The 19,474-nt window shown below is 36.4% G+C and overlaps 1 protein-coding gene across 1 annotated transcript in view; it reads left to right on the top strand.

The window, feature by feature from the left end:
- Positions 1-19,474, top strand: part of CC2D2A (coiled-coil and C2 domain containing 2A) — a 64,431-nt gene that overhangs the window by 15,006 nt on the left and 29,951 nt on the right. Inside the window, 11 exon segments of the mRNA XM_069793334.1 lie at positions 865-996; positions 2,937-3,146; positions 5,812-5,918; positions 8,824-8,964; positions 9,386-9,542; positions 11,686-11,921; positions 12,815-12,992; positions 14,233-14,389; positions 15,529-15,676; positions 17,956-18,094; positions 18,869-19,072. Of these exon segments, the coding sequence (XP_069649435.1) occupies positions 865-996; positions 2,937-3,146; positions 5,812-5,918; positions 8,824-8,964; positions 9,386-9,542; positions 11,686-11,921; positions 12,815-12,992; positions 14,233-14,389; positions 15,529-15,676; positions 17,956-18,094; positions 18,869-19,072 (1,809 nt within the window).

Raw genomic sequence — 19,474 nt, 5'->3', positions numbered from 1 at the left:
AGGTGTGTATAATTTAGTAGACTTAAGCTACTATACAGCAGTTGTCCTTCATTATGATTCTATGAATTCGTCATGGGCTAGCAGAGGTTCTTTTGTGAGTCAGATCGGGAATATTTGGATCTAAAATTTTTGACTGGCCAGCTTCAACCTGGTTAGTTTTCTGGTTTGCTTCACCATGTTACCACATCGATGTTTGGTTCTAGGGTCAGCTTAAATCAGGTGTGGGAATAAGAGGGCAGGCCAGTGTCTTTTAGCAGCTGCACTGATTTAAGCTATTCTTGAATCCAGGTCATGAGAGCAGAGGGATGCATTAGGACAATGTTTAACACATGAAGCCATGGATAGCAATTGGTGTGCAAGATACTTACCTCATCTGCTTTCATAGATGCTGTTTAATTTGTTCAGATTGTGGGCTGGAAGAGTTGAGAGATGAAAAATAATGTCTCCAAGCTGCCATTTAGCTCTTTAATTCTTTGCTTTATGATTTTTATAATCCAATTTGAAGATGTGAGTGGCAGTCTTGTGTAAAACATTACAATTCAATTATAGTGATTTAAGAAAACATTTAAATGTTAAGTGATGTAAGTGTTGATTTTTTTTTTTTCTTTCAACTGTGTAACATTGAACGTTGAAGGAAAAAATTCAGTATATTTAAAGTTTGAGCAAGCTCTTGGTCTTTTGGTTTCAAAACTTATCTATAGTATATTTGAAGATTTCATTTTGATGTCTTAGAAAAGTTTTGGTTAATTGAGTCATGAACAATTCAGTCACCTTTTCTTCTGTAATTGTTTTTCATAAGAATTATAATTTTGCAAGTTATTTCTATATAAAGTAAACAATATAAAATTATGTTTTTATTTGTAGGGGAAAGAGTGGTTTGGTGACGATGGCAAAATCTTAGCATTGCCTAATCCAATTAAACAGTCTTCTACCAGGCCTCCAATATTCTCATTGGAAGAAGGCATTGCACCAGAACTCGAAACAGTGTATAGAAAGGTAGGCATATTTCATATATGTGGTTTGTGAGACCCAATATCCCAGTTCTTCTATACCAGAAACCCTGGTGACCCGAAGAGTTTTGTGCTAAGAACCATAAGAACTGACTGCTTTTGGGGGTTCCACAACTGGTCTTTAAATGTGCTCTACTTTTTAAAGTATATTCCACCTGTATTTTTCTGTAAAAATAATGCATACAAAAGGATGAAGATTTTAGCCAGTAGTACTGGTTAAAATAGTGAAGTGACAGTCCATGACAAATTGCTTCGAGTCTGTGAGTCACTAAGGTCACTATGAGGCACCCTTGGATATCCTCATGCCAAAGTAGGGTAGTTCCTATATTAGTGTATCTATAAAGCTCCTCATGGTAGAAGCTGGTAGACAGACTTGGTGATCAGGACAGAGGTGCTCTCTGCAGCTTAAGAGAGAAAAAATTGAAGGGCATGTGCATGATGGTTATTTTACAGTGATGAAACTCCTCCAAAATAAGTTGTTACATGCAATTCACTCATGTAGAAAGCAACTAATTTTGAGTTATGCTGCATCAATTCATATCTTTTTTGTTTTTTTTCTTTTTCCCTCAACCACAGCATAGCTACCCTGCAAACAGCAGTTGTAGTGTGCAGTCAGTACAAATCAAAACAATTTTTAATTAAAACCATTCAGCAAGCTTTAAGCAAGCTTTAATTATTCTGCTTGTTAGCACTCTACTACCCCCTTGGAAAAACTGTGACTTTTTAGACTTTAAAGTAGATTGTTCTTTTGGGACACAAAAGTGTTTCTGTCTGCTGCTGTTGAAACAATTTGAATGTTACCCTTTAATTGATGCTGGTTATAAATACACAATTCTCAGGATGCATCCTGTACCACAGATCTATGCGGGGTGTTTCTGCATAGAGGAAAAGAGGTTGCTGCTTAGATCTTAGTAAAGATAGGCCAAGAGAGCTTATGTTTCAAGAACACCACGTTTACATGAATAGTGACATGTAAATACCCAAATCACTGTTGAAAGAAAGACATTAAGGTTAGGGGTCCTCTATGGGCACAAAAAAAGGCATAAGGAATTCAAAGCTTTCATTTTTATGGCAGATTATGTCATATTAAACATTTTGATGAGAAACTGAATGTGGAAGGATCAGGTGGACTTAAGTGTGTTTTGTGGCCATTTATACCAGTCCTGTAAAAGAACTATGCAATGGCTGAATTCCCCTCTCAGTCCCCCTTTTTCCAGTTCTTATGAAGGGACTGCAATAAACACTTTTATGGTACCAGAATCTCTCTGATGAATCTCTTCTGAAGAATTCTAAGAGGGGAGCAGCAGTAGTCAGGCAGGAAGTACTGCTAATTCTCGTCTGATTTCAGTAACCTGAGGATATAAGCCATGATTGCCTTTCAGTTGCAGCAGGTTGAAGCAGACTCTTTAAGCTTTGTTGCTGAAAGCTTTCATTGGGCTTTGTTGGTGTGAATTTCCCTGGTGTTAGAATGCGGAAGCAAATAACATATTTCCTCTTCTGCACAATCCAAATAGTCTACAAGGAAAGCTGCTCTCTGAGAGCGGGACTGTTTATCTTAGAGCTCAGTCCTAAGAGGAAATAAAGTGATACTAAAAAAACAGGTAAAAAGAGAACCAGCAGGCTTTTCTTTTCCAATTCAATGTTATTGTCTTCATTGCTCAGCAAAACCTGCAGTACAGGCAGATGACTTCTTACTTCAGCCTCATATGGGCTGTCAAAATTCTGTTGTGTAGAATACCTGTGATGGTTTTATGCCACCCACTTGTCAATAAAGCAAAGAGGTTACTGCAGAAGCCTTTACAGTTTAAGACTCAGTAATTAGATGTAGGCAGTGCTAAATGGGTCATTTTCTGTCACAGGATCTCTTTGCAAGAGGCAAAGTTTTGTCAGGGCTTGTAAATCCATTTTATTCTTTTTTTCTTTCAGGCAATAAAAATGACAGCTGCCAATCAGTATCTTGTTGGACCTGGAGATTTTCAGGGGCCATTTCAATTGGATATTGATATTTCTGGACTGATATTTACCCATCATCCCTGTTTTAGCCGTGAGCATGTGTTAGCAGCTAAATTGGCTCAGTTATATGATCAGTATTTAGCAAGAAAACAGAAGAATCTTACCAAACTTCTCACAGACAAGGTATTTCTGTTCCATCATCATAGCTTATTGAGATAATGACATGAGAGTTTAAGGTAAAAGCTGAATTTGTTTCTTCAGAGTAGGGTGATGAAATTCTAATTGTATATAATGAATGGCATTTTGTCAGAAGGTGAAAACCTAAGTATTTCACCTAGGTTGCCATGTGTTCAGTACAGAACTGCATTTTTAAGATTATTAATTTCTTTGATCTTCTATTTAAAATTAACTTTATGCAGGTTCTGAGGTAAAGGGAATATAATTGTTAGAATACAGTAACATTTACATAGTGTTCCTTAGAGTATCCAAAATGTTTTCCAGTGAATGACAGATAAAACTTTACAGGATTGTGCACAGCAGCTCTGACAGGCAGACAACAAAAGACAGTATTCAAGGATGGAGGGAAGTTAGTGAAGTTTAGGTTCAGTTGTCGATTAAAAGTAAAAGAAAGCAGTTTAATTTCACCAAATTCTACAAAAGTTGATGACCCATTTCTGGGTATATATCTGTGACAGATGCTGTGTTTTAAATGCATACTGTTGTCACATTGACTGTGTCACTCTTGTGACATGGCAAAACCGTAGGCCAAACGTAAACTCTTCTGTTCCTGACTCCGTTACTGACCTGCTGGATGACCTTGGCTGGGCTGCTTACCCTCTGCGTACCATCACTCTTCCTCCATCTGTACATTGGAAGTAATGGTAGTGGTCCTCTCTGGTGTAAATTTGTACATGAACATTAGGCATTGTTAGTACAATTCCAATATCATCAGGGCACACAAGAATATTTTTTTTTTAAATGCTTTTAAATCTGAAAGGATAACAATTCTTTAGAAATGTGAAGTAAATACTGGGATACAACATAGCTCTATGTAGTAGGGCTGGTCTGTTAAAAATCAGTTTGATTATTAAGTATATATAAATTCAGATTTCTATAAATTAAAGGGGATGATGATTTTCTACCTTAAAGGGCTATTATAAGGGAAAAATAATTATTGTATGCAAGGGCATTTTTATATTGGTGTAATGAGTGTCAGTAGGTGCTGTACAGATACTTCTGAATTTTGGTATAAAGCATTAGGATATAGTTCTAATGCTGGACAAATATTTCATACAGTGTCTCAAAATAATTCTTTGTTATACTTTAGTCTGTCTTACTTTTGAAGGATTGGCTTTAGTTTTCCATGAAACGGTGAAATAGGACATTTGGGTTCTCCGTGCCTGCATTATAGGAGCCTGTGTGTGGAAGGGATTTCCTGAGTGTTTCCACAATACTTCACCAGTATTGTAGGCAACTGCATAATATATTTTTCATAAATGGCTTTTAATAGTTAGGTATTCTAGCCACCATTCTGCTACTGACAGGCAGTTTTAAAACCTGTCTCCCAGTCGTTATTTAATAGCCAAATTGTTCTTAAGCCTAAACAACTCTTCCTCCCTTTTCCCTGCCTCCCCGCCATGTCCCAATGTACTTCTCTTTATCCACTTCTGATGCTTGCTCATTGTATCTTAAAATATATCACCTTTCAGTCCTCACTTTGGCAGCCTAAAGAAACTGCACTTTCTGTCTCCTTTTATAAAACATGCTCTCTGTGCCCCAGATGGTACTAGCAGCTTTCCATGTGTTCAGTTATTCTTTCTTTCAAAATTTCTTTCAACATCTTTTTTTATACCAGTGAGTTTCATTTTGTGGTTGCCCATGTATGTTTTCAGCTGTGTGCTTCCTTCTTTCCAGTTATATTGTCTCTCCAGTTTGATAGATTTGTTTAAAAAAAATCTTTGCTCCTTGATTGCTTGAATTGATTACTTCATTGCTTCCACCTTGGATGCAGTTGCTTTCGTCTTCTGCAGTGCCATTAGCCATTCTGGTTTCACATTCAGTATTATCCTTAAGGAGACCTACAGCAACATAATAACAAAAACTTTAGTGCCTATCCTACTGCTGTTCCTTATTTTTCTCTCTTCTCCTAGCCAGTCCTTTACGTTCTCTTGTCTTCACAGCCATGTATATTTTTGCATTCTCCTAAACTAGGTGTCCATCTTCCATATAATCATTTGATGCCTATTTTCAAATCCTAGTTGAAAGGGTGGCTTCTTGGCTCAACAGTATGGCTTCCAAAGTGCATCTGAACTGTATCATTGTTTCCAGTTCTGTCTTGTCCTTAGACCTTCTCTTCTTGCAGTTGTTAAATGCAATATTTTATGCTTAAATTCTTTCTTGCAAGGTGCTCAGCTTCTGTAAGGCAGTCATCAAATCCACAATCCACTCATTTTTGTTGTTTATTGATTTTCTAGGGTTACCTTTAGTGGCCCTTCCTAGATCCAAAACAACCTTTTCTAGAAGGTGTATTTTTGGCAGACTCACTTTTTTTTTTCCTGCCCCTTTGATTTCTGAGCTTTCAGAATAATCCCTAGATCAGTCTTTTCCCCTTGTTTAGATCTGTCACAGTGAACAAAGTCAGTAAATCTCCTTCATATGTCCAGGGATCCTAAGCAGAATTTCATCTTGAAGAATTGGCACCTCACAGACGTGGCAAAACCCTGTAAATACAGAATCAGGACAATTCAGAGTTTTCTGTTATGTAGTAACTAGCTCCTTCTGTCAAGGCACATTATGCTGTATGCCTCAAATGTCAAACCATCTGTTAACTGTTGTTTGTCCATCTAAGCTGCACGCTTTGAGGAATGCTGTGGAGTGTAGTATTGACAGTGGTGATGCTGGAGTTCCTAGACCTGTGGCACAACAGAGCATACCTGAATACAAAATTGAGATCAGGTATGTATGGATTCATTAAATCACTGGTTTTTAAAACTGTATTCCTTTTTTCCTTTCCATGCTGGTACACAATATGATTCATGTCAGACTTTTACATTCTGCTGTAAATAGCTCTAGAAGAGTTTTGAGGGCTTAAGAGTTCTTACTGATGAGTTGAATAAAAAAAAATTAAGAAGAAAATGTATCTTAGGCTGAAATCTTCATTCAAAAGTGGTCTAATTTGATTACCTTTTATTAATTACTTAGTAACTACTGGTGTGTTTTGCACAATAAAATAAGGTTTCAATAGACATCAGCTGGATGCATGAAGTTCTCGCAACAATGCAAGTGGTGTAATTTCTTGAACGGACAAACCCCCTAGTTTTTTCCATCTTCTTCCTCATTACACAAGTGTTCTTGATTCACTTCCCATTCTTAGGTATTTTGGCCATGTTTTTGCCAATGGGTTAATATTAAAAAAAAAGGTAGAATTTTGTTTTACAAGATTGCAGTTATTATTCTTGGACAGTAACTGGGTAGTAAAAATATATTACAGTTTTTGGCTTGGTAGTGAAAGTTAGTATTATTTTTGGCAGATGGACAGTGGTGAGCTGTAAGTGTAAGCAGTATGATAAAAATTAAGTTATTTTGGAGATCCACGCTGAACAGTCTTTTAACTAGTAGACACTTAATAAAAATCTGAAAGTTATTCACAATCTGAAAGTAGGCAATAATGTATTAATTTAAATAAACAGAAGTTTAGGCTGATGTAATGGGTCACATGATAATACAATATTTTTAAAAAGGCAGATTTTTTTTTAATAACAATTCTACTCTCAGCCTTGAAATCTACATCTGCTTACACTTATACATCCACTCACTACTCTTAGTTTGGGAGTTGCTTCTTCAAATTTTCATGCTTCAAGTACGCTGTCTTGTAATACTCTGGTATCTGTGCAGGACATATAGAAATCTGTAATGTATTATTTTATACTGAAGGACAAAGTCTTCCTTCCACTGAAAAAGGAGTAGATTTTACTAATACTGTCTTAACACATCTGCTAGGGGACTAGGAGCAGGAGGTGTGCAGTTACCATACAGTATCTCGGAGATAGGAGCTCTCACCAGGGAAAGCATGAAGATAGTAATGAGAAGGTTCACTGTGGGAATGAGATTCTTGGATTTTGGCACCAACCCTGAGGCTTGCTAGATGGTTAATTCCAGTTAGATAGAATATTCCTGCTGGGTATCTTAAGTGTTTTTCTAGGTCTTGAGTGCTTTAGTTTAGTGTCACACTATTATGAATCAGGAGAAACTTAGTTGAAATCAGTGAGATCAACGTTGTATAAGTAACGTGAGATGAGCTTGGCTGGGATTATTCTAGGGCTTCTCATATCTGTAATTCTTTCTGGCTGCAGCTCTGTTGTTGGAAGCTGTTACGCATATGAGGCTTGGATGGGCTCAGGAATTTTTACTGCCATGGTGTTTAATACTAACTTGGACCACATATGTTGGTAAAAACATCTGACCTGCCTTGTCTCTCTTTTAACATTGCATTTGCCTGATGGTCAATGTAGTACACTCATGAGAAATTACAGATGTGAAGAGAGTGTAGCATGGAAAATAATCTAATTGTTTCCTCCACCCTCCAATAACATAACTGATGTGTACTCTTTGCTGTCTGAAGATCAGAGCTGTAGTTTTCCATTGGTTTGAGGAAGAAATGTCATCTGAATACAGAAAACTTTTGCAAATTAGCAATTTCAGCCCTACTGTCCTTGTTTGAGGAGGAAGCCAACGTATGCTGCGGATTGCAGGTTTCAGGCTCTTCTGGCTGATGTATTTTAGCAGAAGTGATTATCTACTGAAAGGTCCTGCTTCCAAATCAAATACATTGGATAAGTGTAATTACTGACCTATATGTTCCTCATGTCTTTAAGCTTCGTCTTCTAGCTTCATCTGGTAGACAAAGAAGAAAAGGTTGTTAAGCTGCATGGATAAGTAATATTCAAACTGCTAGCTAATGAAGTGGAGAAGTTACTCGTATTCTGGAAAGTCAGTATTTCTTCTTTGTTTATTGTTTTTACTAAATTTGCTTATGCTTTTAAATCATGTGTGATGTATTTCTTCTGTCAGCTCTAACTCAGCCTCCCTGTCTTCCACATTCTCTAAATATTCTTAGTAGTAATGTGTTATTTTACATCTTTTTTTTTTTTTTTTTTTTAAAATCACATTATTTTTACTAGACCTGTTTAGCTATCAAGATAGTACTGGAAACAGTCTGTGCTGGTGCTGCATAGACATTTACACCAGAAGTGTGTGTTGGTCATTAAAAGTGCTAATCAATAGCTCTTTTACAAACAGATTCGAGGGTGGAAATGTGAAATACCAATTCTGAGGCAAAAAAAAAAGCCTTGTTAATTTTGTTTGTGTTAAGAATCTTGTAGGGCTGTCAAAGGACTTCTATTACTTCATACATACTACATTACTTCATCTCTGCAAGTCCTTTTTACTGGAGCTACAAGCATGTTAAGTTTAAAACATATTTTGTAATGGTACGATTGTAATAAGCATTACTTCATGCAGCAGTGTAGGTTTCCTGGGCTCTTGTTTACATGAATTGAATTTAAAATGTTTTTAATGATGTACAGCTGTAATAAGCATTTCAGAAAACTTTGAGATCTCTAGAGAATGAACTGTAATTGAAGTCAGATTGTCCAAAATGCAAGAGACTAGAGTGCAGAAGGAAAACAAATCCTGCCATCTTCAAGTCTGAGTTTTATGCTTCTTGGATTTAAACCGCTGCAGCCATCAATCAAATTGAAACCCACATCACTTGGCTTTTGGTTTTGCAAGTTTTCACTCTATTGTTCCACTGAGTTAAACAATTCTGATTGATTTTGTGCATATGTATATATATTTCTAGGCAAACCAGAAGACTTCGTGATGCTGAACAAGAAAAAGACAGAATGTTGCTTAAGACCATTATAAAAGTTTGGAAACAAATTAAATCCCTCCGTGACTTTCAGAAGTTTACTAACACACCCATGAAACTTTATTTGAGGAAGTATGTTCTGGTAACACTTTTTCTATTTCATTTGCCAGCAGTGGAGTTTTAATAAGATTAGTCAATTTAGGAACTTACAATTCTGATATGAAGGATGCAAAAGTAAGAATTTGATGGCACTGGTTGAGCCTGCCACTATTCTTTTTGAGTTTGGGGGGGAAGGAAGGTTAAAATAACAAGTAACTACTGTAACAGAAGGCAATTTCTACACGGTAATGAGTAAAGAAAAAGTAATTATATTCATTCTGGATAGTAACCATCTGCTATCAGCTGTTACACAATCTATGCTAGTATTTTTAAATAGAACACACTTTTGATATAATGAAATTAATTCATGGAGAAGTAGACTTAGTTATATTTTATAGACTTAATTGTAGCCCTTATGTTAATTTATGCAACATGTTGATAACTTGTTTTGAAGGGAAGAGGTTGATCAGAGATTAGATGAAAAAGCATATGAAGCAGAAATTCAGGCTGAGATAAATGAATTACTAGAAGAATGTATGGAAGAATATGAAAAAAAAATGAAGGAGTATAAAACTGAGCTACAAGAGTGGAAATCCTGGAAGAAGACACAGGTTTGTTTAAATCATTCAGTTTCACAAAAGTAAAATTATTACTAAATGTGTTGAAATTTGTCCTTCTATACAGAAATAAATTAAATTTCAGGGTAGTTATGCGTATATTTTGTAATGTATTTGGATACATTCTATCTACTTAGAATTTGTTAGTAAATTACTTGTTAATTAAAAAAATTAAAATTTGCTAGGTTTTTTTGAGCATTGTCTTTCTGCTATTGATTTTCAGCACTTCAGCAGTTCTTTAAATTTAATAGTTTTGCAGCATTCCCATTAAATTCATGTCCTTCTCGCAAATAAAAAACATGGATGAATGTTTTGTGTGTGTGTGTGTGTGTGTGTGAGTGGTGAAGGAAAATAATTATGGGATGTGTCTAATGAACAAGCAGTTGATGTCATCTTATGTAAATTTATGTTCAGGAATGTCCCAAAACTGAAAAATTTAATTAAAATTCTAGCCTTTCACCTCTGAAAAGCTTTATTGCTAATAATCTGTACTGTAGTTAAGGTCTCAGTTGTGCTTCAAGGGGATATTGACAAATACAGGAGCTAGAACAATACACTGCAACAGGATGATCTTTGAAATAGCCTGTGGCAGCACCAGCAAAATCAGACTTGCTTTCATAGTTACGTGGCAATGTACTGGATACCTCAGGGTAACGGTGATTATACTTGAATATAATTACTACCCAGTTTGAACATTGGTTTTTTTGGATACCAAAGCAAAATAAAGTTTAAGGAAATGCTTCAAATACAGTTTTCAAGAATGTAGTGCATCTGCTGATAGGTTTATGGAAAGTTTTTTCACATACATGCAGCTTCTGTGGGAGGCACTTAAAATGTTTGAGGGGAAGCTGATCTGCAGGTGTTCCGGTAACAGGAATTTCCAATACAAGTGGGCACATAACTCATTAGTATCATGTCAACTTGTAGGATAAGATGAATAAATGTAAACATTAAAAAGAAGGCAGATAGGCTTGGGCATTGATCCTAATGGGAACTGTTCATCTATCTCTAGCCAGTTATGCCTTCACAAATACTGTGGTGGGTAGTTCCAGCCAAAGCTGCTCTCAGCATCTTTTTATTGTGTTAGTCACAAATTGTCTTGAGACTGAGATGATTGTGGTTCATTCCTTTTAGGGTGAAATGTAGTACACAGACCTTCCTTTCATGCCCAGAAGTGCTTTATTTTATGTAAAGTACTTTTTTGGTTAATCACTGCTGTTGGTGTCTTACTAGCACAGATCACGTGAATCTAAGGAAGACACTAGAGGTAGAAAAGACTAGATAAATTTAAAAGGAAATACAAGAACAAGAAGGGTAACATAAAATTAGGCTAAGGAAGAAAGATTATTTATTAATAAAAATATGTGAACAAGTTGTTTGGCTAAATACTTCAGTTAGTGAGGAGAAACTGTTTGCTTTCCTCTCTTTCTTCTCTTTTGCTTATGGTGTCTTAAATCATGAACTGGCTGGTGCTTCCCAGCAAGCTGTATCTCCAGGTAATCTGGAAGTCTGCAGAAAGAGGAACTTGCTTGCAGTTGTTTAAAGCTGAACATGCACATGAACGCTAGAGTTCTGCAGTTTAGGAGATGCTGAAAGGCTTGTGGTGTTCTCTTTGTTTATTCTTATATTTGGCATAGAGGAAGGGAGGGGGTCATTCTGTTCACGGTAAAGATACTGCTAAGCTAAAAAGCTTGTGCTCCAGAGTTTGTGACACAAGTGCATTCACTTTGTCAATGTGTATGCAGAAAACACATCTCAGAGAACTGTGTCTACTGGTTGAGTAACCTGTCAATCCTGACAGAATGCGTGTGGTAACTCAGGCTAAACGAGGAGTCAGCTGCTAGCCACAGTGTTCAAGAAACATGTTTATTTTGTAAGTTGGTTTGGGAGGTTAGATAACTAATGTTTTGTTTGAAGCACATTATGTTTTTGAAGCATATGAATGGAATGCATTGCTGAATTCTGAATCTGAAGCAGTACTATAGAATGAAAGAAATCTTATTTTTGTGTGTGGTGTTTTTAAAATTATACAGTCATTTCTCGTACATGTTTATCCCTTGTGAATCAAGAAGACAAGAGAAAAAAAACTCTACTGATTGAAACAAGTTCAGGAAAACATTATTATTTTTATATGCAGAAGTCCAAAAAGAAAAAGAAGAAAAAAGACATTCATGAAGAAGAAGAATCAGTAGAAGATTGTGATCTTGGTGAGGAACGTGTAAAACCCATCCCACCTAAAATGGCCAATAGCCTGGAAATAGAGCAGCAGGTTAGAGAAAAAGCTGAGAACTGCAGAAGGAAACCTGGAGAGCCTGCTCTAATTCCTGAACTGGTCCTGTCAGGAAGCGTAACTCCAACTGAGCTGTGTCCTCGGTAAGATAAATGTTGGCCTGCAAATTACTTAGTCTGTGATTTTCTGCTGTTATTTATTAATTGCTTGTTTATACAACTTCAGAAGTATGTGCTCAACATTCTGTTTAGCCTAGTGATAAAACTTCTGCTTCTGAAGCTGATAGAACTTTATTTTCAAGTCACATATAACCTTGTATATAGTGGGCTTGGACAATGCATGTCTACACATTCCCTTTGAACCTTCTGATGTTCCTTGAGCATCTGTAGAGAAGAGCAGTGTGCGTATAAAGAAGTTTTTCGGTGTAGAGTCTAAGTCACTTCTGGCAGTACTATTTTCACTAGATAGTCCTTTATACCAGGTCTGTGCTGTAGTCAACAAAGGGAAAATAAAGAAATTGAGAGTAAACCAGAGATTTCACTGTGCATAAAATAAATAAATTTACTTGTTTGTGTTACTTTCCACATTTACACAGGCAATTTAACATAAGTCTAGCAGATTTTAGTTACTTAAAAACTGCTTTGTTTCGTACTTGTTCAGCAAATAGCCTCAGGAAGGAATATTGCTTGGCTGTTCTATTCCCAATGACTAAAAACTTTACAACCTTAATGCAATTTGATATCATTTGTTGTGCTTTGGAGGAAGGGAGTAGAAGGGAATTTTGTTTCCCTAAGTAACTCCTTTAATATGGAGGTGGCTTTAGTGGATCTACAATTTGACCTGTTCATTTTTACATCAGTTTATATTCATAAGAAAATGAAAGTTTTAAAGTCATTCCTGTCATTCTTTTAGAAGAATACCATCTTTAATTAGGTGACTTCTGTTTCCCCTTGAGGAATCAGATTCTCATTAAAAATAACGAAAGAATAAAAATGTTACTAAAAATTGTATGACAGCTTGTTTGACACATTTACAGAGCAGAAGTTTTGCGACGAGAAGATGTGAAGAAACGCTCAGCATTTATAAAAGTCCTTTTCAACACCAAAGAAGTATCAAGGACTGTTACCCGACCAATAAGTTCAGATTTCAGAGTTCACTTTGGACAGATTTTCAATTTACAAATATTCAATTGGCCAGAGAGTTTGAAACTACAGGTAGATAATGATTTATCATAGTAACTTTTTAAAAGATAATATAAAATGTAATTACTCCTGTAATACTTGTATTTTGCTCTATGGTAGTGTTGTAAAGACTGAAAAACCTGTGAAAGACCCTTTGTAAATCATCAGTTTCATACCCCTTCCATGCTTCTCCAGCCACAAACTTTTAACTTTGCTGCTAAATTTTGGTGCTTGTGCTATGTATGTATATTTTTTTATATATATATGTGTGTGTGTGTGTGTTTTATTTATAACATGACTGTGGGCTGCATGGGGGAAAATTAAATATTTGGGACACGTGATTAAATATGTTCATAGAGCAGCCTCTTAATTTGAGAAAAACTGATTTATGTTGCAGATAAACTTGCCAAAATGGTCATCTTAAAACATTATTGTCCACACAGTAAAATCATCATAATGTTTGCTGGAGTAGGATAAGAAAAAAATTAATTGCTAGTAATGTCCATAACTGCACTTGACTTGACCAGCAGTGCAATGAAGTCAAACCACCAACACCCTGATTCCAAGTATGAATTAATGAATGAGTCACATGAATAATTTTCAGAATCAATACAATATATTTTTAGGAGGAACACAGTCAGGGTCCTACTTCTCCTGTTAGATGACTTTGCCTGTTAGGTAACTTATCACTGGTAGTTCAGGGGAGGTTGTATAGCCCTCGCCTGCTCCATTTATGTAACGCACAAACTGAAAGGGAAAAGGAGTGCCATCATCTTGGATTAAAAACGCAATGGAAAAATCACTCACGGCACCCTGAGCCTGCAACTGGCCAGCAAAGAAGGAAGCGGCCTTCAGTACTGCCAGAACAGGGACTGTGTGCCTTACCCTGCCTTTCGTGGTAAGGGAGAATTAGTGAGGCAGAATCCCTCTGGCATCTTCACCTGATGCCAGTGACTGTCACAAGCAGTTGCATATTGTACAGCGATGTTTTTAAAGCCCAGAGTTTTTTGTGCTATTCTCAGGTGCATTAGAAAGGTGAGGAAGATATACTTTTAAGAAGAATTCAGACCAAGTTAGCTGCTGGTAGCTGAAATGTCTGCTAATTGGATATTTTAGAAAGTAAATGAATACAATTGCCTTAAATGAATGATTTCATGCTTCAGTCATAGTAAAACCTTTTGTCCAAATACCCTACAATATGTTTTCAGCTTCTCATGAATACATGTGTAAATTTTTTACTCTGTCTGTCACCATGTGATTTTTTTTTTTCTAGATATATGAAACAATGGGTATGAGCAGTACTACCTTGTTGGCTGAAGTGTTCATACCTGTTCCTGAGACTACAGTTCTGACAGGCAGTGCTCCTATGGAAGAAATAGAGTTCAGCAGCAATCAGCGTGTGATGTTGGACCATGAAGGAGTTGGGAGTGGTAGGAACTTTAAGTCTTTCTCAGTTCAGCATTTCTCATTTTGCTGAAACCATGTAGCAGGAAAAGGCTGGCATAAGTTTCAGAGTAAATTCTGTTAGAGCGTTTACAGCTTCTGTAACTGAAATCTTATAAAATAGTCATGATTCTTATTATTAAAGTTTGCTGTGGAATTTCTGTCTCTTACTAATTTTAAGATGTATATAATAAAAATGCGTGTGTTTATTATTTGGCTTGTATTAGTGGAGCTCTACTAGCTATAGAAGGTGTTTGGGGTTTTCTTCAGAATGTAAGTAATCAAGCCTCTGACACTGCAGAGCAAGCAGATGGTATTAATCAGTATAGCTCCAGTGATTTTAATGTTTTAAACCACTGAACAACTGGCTGTGTAAGTGTATATGCAGAATAATTTTTTGTTTTCCTATTTGCTTTGTTGACATCCTGCAACACATTTTATCCCTGGGACTTTAGAAAGATAAAACAAGGGAGAGAGAGAAAAAGGAGAAATAAGAATAATACATAATAGCATATGGAACTTTCAAGTTTTGTATAGTAAGTTTGAACAGCATTATGAGATGACTGACTTGCATACATTTGCCATATATGAAATGCAGGTCAAGCTAGAGCAGAATAATAGATAAAAAGCTGTGGAGGAAAGAAATGTGGTAAAAAATCGTTACAACAAATGTGTGTGTAAATGTCATTGACCATGATAATTGTATATACAATTGTGCATCACAAAGCTTTAGGACTGACTTTTCAGTCATGCATAATTCTTTTGACTCTGAATTTCTGTTTCATTAATAACAGTATGCTGAATCTGAAAACTACCAGAAATATTAAATAGTGTGCACCTGTGAAGGAAAAAAAAGCCTTTGGCATAGCTTTCAAGGCATAGCCTTTCCTTCCAACCCGAACGGAAAGCCTTTCTGTGGCTTGGTGGAATGGAATCTTTCACTCCTTTTGCAGGCCCGAGTCCTTCCCCACTGCACGCAGCAGAATCAAGTTGTTTCACATTACCCCATTTATACGAAGGCACAGATTATTTGACTACTTATTTTCAGGAAGTATTTGTAAGGATATTTAGACACTGAGTTTGAATGCATAAATATACTAATATGGGTTTTTTTCCCCCTTGATAGGTGTGTCCTTCTCATTTGAAGCTGATGGTAGCAACAAAATGACTTTAATGACCTCTGGGAAAGTATCCAATAGTGTCTCTTGGGCAGTTGGAGAAAAAGGAATCCCCTTAATTCCTCCAGTATCTCAGCAAAACACAGGCGTTCCAAGGTAATATGATACAAATTTTCAGTGATTCATGGGAAACTGGTTATACTAGTATTTAAAAAAAATAGACTTTCATAATCAAGAATTTTCATAATATTTTTCCTTAAGTTTAGATATTTTACTTTGCGCTGTAACCCCCTGCAGATATGTCAGGGTACACCTTTTTGGTAAACAGATTTTAGGTAGAAATTTTATCTTTTAGTATATTATTTATAGACAATATTAAAGTTAAACTCAAGCTGATTAATTCACTTTTATAATTTTCTAATAGAAGATTTATATATTGGCAAGGAACTTCCCTGTAATCATTTTTCTAAGAACAGAAGCTCCAGCTCTTTCTTACCTGAAGTGCATTTGGGGAGGCTATTGGGACACATGCTTTAAATGCCTTTTCTGTAATTAATGACAAAAATTACACTATGAAAGCAGTAGAAGTTAGTATGGGGGCTTGACACTGTTAGTGAATCAATCAGTGAAAAATTCTCATCTGTCAGATCATTCCAAGATAACAGTCTTTTGTGATTTTTCTCCATCAGAAGCCTGTTGACCTGCAGAAATGAGTATATTATTCCATTCAAAACAATCTAATTTCCCCTGTGGCAGCCAGTTGGATATTGTAGATTATTTGTCCTTTTTGTTGCTTTTATATAATTCCAATAAAGTTAAGGAGATGATACCTAAAGTCTGCTTTTGTAATGTCCTCAGGTAACTTCACTGTAAAGCCTTAAGAGTTTTCCCATATTTATTAATACTGAGCAAGTACCTGCTCCAGCTGATTAGATTGTCAGATTTTTATTTATTTAAAGGCTAGACACTGGCATCCAAATTACTCTGTTACTATTTTTGACCCAAGCTGCAGCTGTTAGAGTAATTTCCTGATCAGCATATGAATAACCTGCTGACTTCAATGAGAATAGAATAGCATGAGATTAAAACATAAGGATGCATTCCCAAAAGCTAACTTTAAACTGGGGAGACTAATCACTGTAGTAAATGGAAAAGTGGGGAATTTCAGAAGGAAGTTAGCTGTGAAACACTCTTCTTTGAATCACCCTCTAGAGATGGACAGCCCTCTGTGACTTTCCATTGTCGTGAAAGTCGGAGACAGGATTTTCATGCCTAAAGTTAGTTATTCCTGCCCATTAGCTTTTCAGCACAATCGTGATTCAGTGTGCACTTGTTCAAGAGTGGTGCCTAAAGGTACAACCTTGATGTTACCACTTTATCTGCTGCTCTAGTAACTGCTGGATATTTGACTAATTCTAACCAAGTGCAAGAAAGATCCGTAAGTTCTTAAAGCTTTCTTGAAAATATTCAGATAAGTAGAGAACAAAGACTCAAATTAGCACGCCTAACAAGAGAAGGGGCAACATCCACCTTTTGTGGTCTTTGGCTAATAACACGCATGTCCTGATGTACTGGGTTTACGTGGCAAGGTTTTGGTAGCAGTGGGGCTTCAGAGGTGGCTTTTGTGAGAAGATGCCAGAAGCCTGGCCAGCAAGTCAGTGTGCAAATGGCCTGCAGACTACCTACCATACTTCCTTGCCTACTGTGAATACAAGAAAGTGAGCAGGAGCATCCAAAGGTTAAGGAGTGGAGCTGGGAGTTGTAGTGTCAGGGAGGACCAAAAGCAGGGCTGCATCACAAGGGAGAAAGCTGCAAGGGTGTCCCAGCACAGGCGCTGTCCTCACCAGCCAACATGCAGTCTTACAGGAGCCGAACGTAACAGGCAGAGCAGGGTGCTGGCAGCAATCCCAGACTTGGCGAGGGCATGAATTGGGCCCCAGGGTCTATCCAGAAATAGCAGGGAAGGGGGCAGAGACCAAGGCTACAATGCAGGTCTGAGAGCACCATCCTGGAGACAGGTCAAAGACAGGATTTAAGGCATAGCACAAGCAAGGAATGTACATCTGAGAAGTTCTTTTCTATATGGATTGTCAAAACTTTTATGTTAACTTTCATGCTGTGAGGCAATTTATCGTCTTACTTCCTAGTAATCAGCAACATGGAATAGTTTAAGTGTATCATAAATGTATCGATAAGCACCTTATTACCTTGTAGAAAAGTTCTCTTCCACCAGTTCCTTCATGTTTCCCCTTCACTTTCCTTTGCAATTCATCATTCTGTCAGTTGCATAGCTCCAACTAAGAATTGTGTAGTGGAATTTACTATTCAGGTTGTGGGGACCTTTTTGTTTTTTTCTAAGATTGTTTTAAATACTTTTTTATGTTGCTAAGTCATATATGTTTTAGGTATAAGTTCTGTCAATTTTGTCTTTTTAGTGCTTTAAAAAATATTGATGCTATTGCATCCATTGGCACATCAGGCTTAACTGACATGAAGAAACTAGCTAAGTGGGCAGCGGAAGCAAAACTTGATCCAAATGACCCAAACAATGCAGCTCTGATGCAGCTGATCATGGTAAGTGGCTTTTTGAGAGCTGTAGGGCTAATGGAGCTGTGAAACACCTAGTCACCAGTACCTTCTCCAGCAATCTGCATGCATGCCAGAGAGGGAGTATAGCAGTATTTGAATTTGTAGTGGATGCACTTGTGTGAGTGTTAAGAAGCAAAATGTCTACTAAAAAAAATGATTTATTAATCTATTTAATAGTGCGTTAATGATTTATTAATAAGTATAATTTATTAATCCATTCAGCAGTATTCTAGTGGTGAAAAATATGCATAAGGGAATATGCAAGCTGATTAATTTATAAATTAAAAAAAAAAAAAGGATTTTGAGTTTGTTGTTTCCTTTAAGGGTAGGGGTATTCCCAGTGTACTTCTATGGTGTTAAATAGGAAGTTGCTCATTCGTGACAGTTGCACAAAGATGTAGTGTGTTGTGGGAGTTGCAACTTTTCTAAACATCAAATTGAGGAGCTATTTACATAGCTGAAGTTTTGTAAATGAATCGTCTTTACAGTACAGCTTCCTAGGTTACTCTGCTATGTTATAGTTTTCCCACTCTTTAATGTTTTGTTTATGCTACGAAGAAATAGAATTTTATTGTATTCTTAAATGTATAATCTCATATACTTCACTCAACAAAAACCTACTTTAAAACACTTAATGTTTCAGTCTGATCCATCTCAATTGCTTTTGCTTAAAATGAACATCCTTGCAATATGCATGTAAGACTTAACAAAAGTTATTTTATAGACTTTTGTCACTTTGGGTTTTTTTGACTAATATAGGTTGCTACAAGTGGAGAGGCACATGTTCCTGATTTCTTCAGATTGGAACAGTTGCAGCAAGAATTTAATTTTGTTTCTGATGAGGAATTTAATAGATCAAAGAGATTCCGACTCTTGCAGCTCAGAAATGGGGAGGTGGCAGAGTTCCGAAACTATAAGCAAGTCCCTTTACATGAACGAGAAATCAGTGAGAAAATCTTCCAGGTAGAATTTTATGTGAAATATTTCTTTTCTAATTTTAATGCTAATAATATTTGACTTGCAATTAAGTCAGTTGGTCCCTTAAAGAATGTACAGCTATGCTGACGTGTAAAAAAAAATCAGAATTTTATTCCTGTGTCTTTTCTAGTGTTATTTTAATCTAATTAAGATAGCTTCCCTCCAAGGCAATATTTCCACAGCTATACTGTGGAAGGACAAAAATAAAACACAGCAACTGCTGTAGGCACAAATGTTCTAAGATAGGTTTTATTAAAGGTAAGAGACTTTTTTTTAAGTGATTTCAAATATAGAAAGGTAATGCAAAGATAATTCAGGCTTAGGCTTATTAACTTTTGAGCCCTTTCTGTGGACACTGCTGGAAGCAATGACTCTAATGAGAATTAA

This window comes from Haliaeetus albicilla, chromosome 1, assembly GCF_947461875.1.
Source record: "Haliaeetus albicilla chromosome 1, bHalAlb1.1, whole genome shotgun sequence".
Taxonomy (NCBI): domain Eukaryota; kingdom Metazoa; phylum Chordata; class Aves; order Accipitriformes; family Accipitridae; genus Haliaeetus; species Haliaeetus albicilla.
Note: the sequence above shows the minus strand (reverse complement) of the source record. Positions and strands in the feature narration are given on the sequence as shown.